This window comes from Priapulus caudatus, unplaced genomic scaffold, assembly GCF_000485595.1.
Source record: "Priapulus caudatus unplaced genomic scaffold, Priapulus_caudatus-5.0.1 Scaffold3, whole genome shotgun sequence".
In the NCBI taxonomy this organism is placed as follows: Eukaryota; Metazoa; Priapulida; class Priapulimorpha; order Priapulimorphida; family Priapulidae; genus Priapulus; species Priapulus caudatus.
Window position 1 is genome coordinate 679,690 of NW_014577064.1, and position 4,960 is coordinate 684,649.

General features: G+C 44.7%; 1 protein-coding gene across 1 annotated transcript in view; it reads left to right on the forward strand.

Annotated features, from left to right (window-relative positions):
• The window catches only part of LOC106820945 (cuticlin-1-like), a gene marked incomplete at both ends in the record, with an annotated part of 17,054 nt that extends 15,101 nt beyond the window's left edge, over positions 1-1,953 (forward strand). The window contains 2 exon segments of the mRNA XM_014825563.1: positions 1,330-1,483; positions 1,824-1,953. Of these exon segments, the coding sequence (XP_014681049.1) occupies positions 1,330-1,483; positions 1,824-1,953 (284 nt within the window).
• Between the last annotated feature and the right edge of the window lie 3,007 nt (positions 1,954-4,960).

Consider the following 4,960-nt stretch of genomic DNA (forward strand, 5'->3'; position numbering starts at 1 on the left):
CTCTCTCTCTCTCTCTCTCTCTCTCTCTCTCTCTCTCTCTCTCTCTCTCTTCTCTCTCTCTCTCCCCCTCTCTCTCTCTCTCTCTCTCTCTCTCTCTCTGTCTGTCTCTCTCTTTCTCTCTCACTCCCTCGCACGCTCTTCCCAACAAAGAACATAGAATGAAAGTTTAATCGAAAATAGCAGTCACGTTGGCTCAGTCGGAGCGCTGCCCAGCGGTACCCGTCGAATTATGTTCACATGAGTGATATATAATAGGAAACTCGCTGCGCAATTGCACGATTCGTTGTGCATACGCTCGTTGCTTGGTGAAAGTGACCGCCGCTAGCGTTTTCCTCGAGTAACCGCTCTCAGAGAACGGCGGGCGTGCCGCTACGTGACAGCTTTTATTCATGCCGATTTCTTGGTAAGACATGTAAGGGCGATAGCGTGTAAAACAAGTAGGAAGAGTTGGAGTGATGGACGCGTGGACACATTACAACAGAGCTTGTAAGGCACATATACTCCTACGCTCCTGCTGCTGCGTGAAAGTACATTTTTAGCAAAGCGAAATCAGATCATGGTGACACGATATATATATATATATATATATATATATATATATATATATATATTATCATCATCATCATCATCATCATCATCACCATCGTCATATCCTCATGTTATTACAATAGAGTAAGAGTTACGGTGATCGAGTAGTTAGAGGGGCAAATGAGATGGATGTGAGAGTTCAAGCCCGCCCAGGCCAACGCTGTGAAGTTTTTCTCAATGTGTATAAACTTCTCTCTCAACATTCCGGAGTGTATATTCCTTATGGCTCGCATGCCCACGTTAAATATTAGGGCCGTCTCTAGCAATGGAGATGTGAAAGAACCACCGAGTACGTAAAACATTGGCAGTGACAACTCTCGGTATCATTCGGCTTAATTCTGGCGCCCAATACTAGCGAAGCAGAAGACGTCCGAAGACTCACTTGGCCGCAGCAGTGTCGGATGCACACTAATGGCAGATGATACTAACTCGAATAACATGGCGTGGTCCTGTCCTATATTTAATTGATCATGACCTAATTGTGATTGCGATGTGAAAAGCAACGGGAAACGACCACACCCTATTCCTTTGAAATACGACATGGGCTGTCGCCTGGTGGCCGAAAAATGTGAAAAAGCAATGAGGATGAACATGAATTTGAAATTGAAACAAATTTGAAATGAAAATATAAATAACTAAATATTCTAAAAGATAATTAAATAAATAAAACTATATATATATATATATATACACCACACTTCTTTATAGTATTTAGATACGATATATCGATTTATCTTGCAGCTGCGCTGTGAACACGGATATCTTCGACGACCTTATCTACGATCCGTCGAATGCGCGCGTCTACAGAACGTTCCCTGCTCACAAGTTCGCGACCAGCATGCAGGTGTATTACCAGTGTAACGTCAAGCTGTGCATACACGGCAGCTGCGAGATCGTAAGTATAGATAGACCCTGTTTGTTTGAAACGGATCTGTCATAATCCTGATCCTCCTGCTCTGTCCATTATCCTCAAACGAATCCGTCATAATCCTGATCCTCCGGATCGGGCCATATTGTCCTCATCACAGCGTGGATTTCCCTTTGCGGCAATAACGCACTGATCGCGACACTAGCATAGGCACTGTCACGCAGAACAAGACTGTCTCCTATAAACTGTCATGTCTGAGCCCGTAAATTAACAAAAACTATAACCGATCGAATATCGAGGAATACTGCTTAGCATTCTCTGAGAACGATAAATATGTGAGATTAATTTTCACCGTGATGCTTGACAGCCAAGCTGCGCGACCACCGTGGGCTCGGTGAGGAGAAAGCGTCAAGCGCTCAGCGGCGAGCAACCGGAAGAGGAACCCCTTCTCATTGTCAGAGACGTGGTGCTGATTGGAGACTTCGATGACGACCAAGGTGTGTGAGGCCATTAAGATGTTACACACGTATGCACGCGTGCGCGTATATATATATAACTGCTGCTGTTGTTGTTGTTATTGGGAGTTGGTAGGACGTCATGACGTACAAGCTTACATCAAGCACATATTCCATTTCTCCGCATTTTCTCCCATGACGCCTCTTCTTATTTGAGCCACTCTGCGAGAATTGTCGGCAAGGTCTTACGTCACGATAATTATGCTATGCTCGAAAGGTGCCCTTTTGTTGTTTCACTTCGCACAATTCCACCCCCTCCCTCTCTCTCTCTCTCTCTCTCTCACGCTTCCTGGGCGGTATAATCCACACTCATAGATACACGAATGGTCTATTTAGAAACAACTCATTACCGCAGTGACAATGACTTACAAAACCCAGCCCGTAAGTACAGTCACCTCTAACCCACACCTTACTATTAAATAAGGTTCCCTGTCGTTCGGGCGTTAGGAAGATTGAGCGATACTTGTGCGCGGTACAGGGTTATTGTTCCAGTTTGTCCGTATGGGTGCTCTCGACCAGAGATGCCATATATTGACAGCCAGCTATCGCTGTGGCTAAACAGGTATATGGTTAGGCAGCGCGGAAGAATGTAGGAAGTGAAACAACTGATGTTTCAATCCACGAAGCATGCAAAGCGCTGTGCGTTTTATTTGAAATTCTGGTATCGCAAACGCATTGTAGTGCTACCGCATTCCATATATCAGCCGATAGCAGTGAATTTTCTGGTTCCTTGTTGTACAATGCTAATACAGATTGACATGAATACATGGTCACTGGCCTATATTTGTTGTAACCATAACTGCATTAGAAATAGATGAGTAATCGATGATAATTATTGATTTGATCGACACCGTTCCATTATCACGGACAGATGAGATAGCGCGCACGCGCTATATTCATTTTACAAATAGAGTTAACGTCTCCTAATGCAAATGTACATATCAACAGATAATCATATGGACGTTTTTCTCGATGAACATTTATGAATATAAGGATGTGAAATACAAAACACGACAATAACTATAACATAACCATTATTATAGCTCCGCTCTGCTTACGCCAAGTTTCACTCTCATTGTAGGACCGCCGGAAGTCATCTGCCAACCAGATGACATCATGCTAGTCGCTGAGTTTGAGGAGCCATTCTTCGGCAGGGTTTATCCCAAGGGACTCTCAAAGATGCAAAACTGTTCTATGACGGGCACTGGCACCAGGGAAGTGCGATTCCGCGTCGGTCTATTCGGATGTGCGACGATGCAGAGAAGTCCGGTAGGTATATCGTAGCGTGATGTTCCGGAAGAGAATTACCGTTTACTAAAAGTACGCATGTTCCAGTCAATAATAAAGAATGCACTTTTAACATGTATTTAGCAGGTAAATATATTGAAACCCCATATGTATGTACACGCTCACACCAAGTAGTTACCCACCACATTCATTTTAAATATTAATGACTAAATCCGAATTATTTACTAAGCCTCGCGTGTATTTAATATCATAGGAAGATTCGTTTGTGATGGAGTACAACAACGTGATCGTCTTCCAACGTCATCCCATGCTCGTCACGAGGAACGATCTCGCATACAGGGTGCACTGCAACTACGAGCTAGGCGAGAAAACCGTCAGCAATGACGTCACTGTCGAGTAAGCTACCTCATGTCTGCACATTCTATGTCACTCACTTACTCACTCACTCACTCACTCACTCACTCACTCACTCACTCACTCACTCACTCACTCACACTCAATCATTCACTAGCACTTCACTCCACATCACGTCACATCAAACTCACTCACGTCAGCTGCATGTTCTGCGGCTTAGCTGCCAGTCCACATTTTACCCGCTTTATTCGTGAATTCTTTAACGCCCCAATTATCCGATGCGAAAAGGTGTCAGCACCGCATCCACCACGATGATAACTGTGGTATGCAGCGATTGTAAGGCAGAACCGCGTGATTATCGTTTCAATAATGGATCTGAATAAATCTGGCTACTGTTTATAACATGCAAGCTTTCCACTTATGAAATCTGATTGATCTGCTTAACTCGTGTTAATACATGCAAGCTTTCCACTTGGTTCGCGCCCTTTGCTTATTTTAATAATTATATCCCTACGGTGATAATTGGCTAGAGCTACCGCCGCGTCGTCTAGCGAGTTTGTTGTCGTTGGTGACGAGGATAGTTGATGTATTGTAAACTGTACGGACGCATGGTGCCAGATCGACGCTGAGCTGGCCTCAGTCGGCTCCAAGACCTACGGCCAAATGTAACCATGCTGATTAAGGTGGGCGACAGCGCCAGACGGACCCCACTTGTCATGTGGAGCCTGTTTCCACTTAGGAACCCGACAGCTGACGTTTGTCATCGATATGTCATCAGCTGTACGTACGACACGCTGCGCATCGCTACATGTGACGCACAGTGCACGACATGTGACGCTCACAGTGACGTCAGAGTGGCGCACTTGACGACCGAATGAGCGCAGATGACGTCTGTGTGACGGCCAGAATGACGAACAGAGTGACGCACAACTGAACGACATGAGCAGCAACGAAACTCCCCCATGAGTACTGATATTAAATAGATATGAAAAATGCTTTTCGCATTAATTTCGCTTGCAAGTATATAATATCATTGGGCGCATTTGCTAACTGAAATGTGTTTCATTTCTACTCGTCTGCAGAGGTGTATGCGGCTCTCACAAGTGTCGCAGGGCTGCGTATCGCCCGGAGAGTGGCATGGCATGGCGCAACGAGATTGATCATCGATGAAGGATGGGTACGATATCAATATTACGACGCTGCGTAAATATAATATAGATGGAGGATCCCGGACGGGGGGGGATACGCTCTTAAACTATAGTAGCATTTTTTATGATATACAATGTGGGAAGATAAAGGCTTACGACGATATCTATATCTATCTGCTCTACCTATCTCTATCTCTTTCTCACCCTCTCTCTCTCGCGCTCTCTCTCTCTCTCTCTCT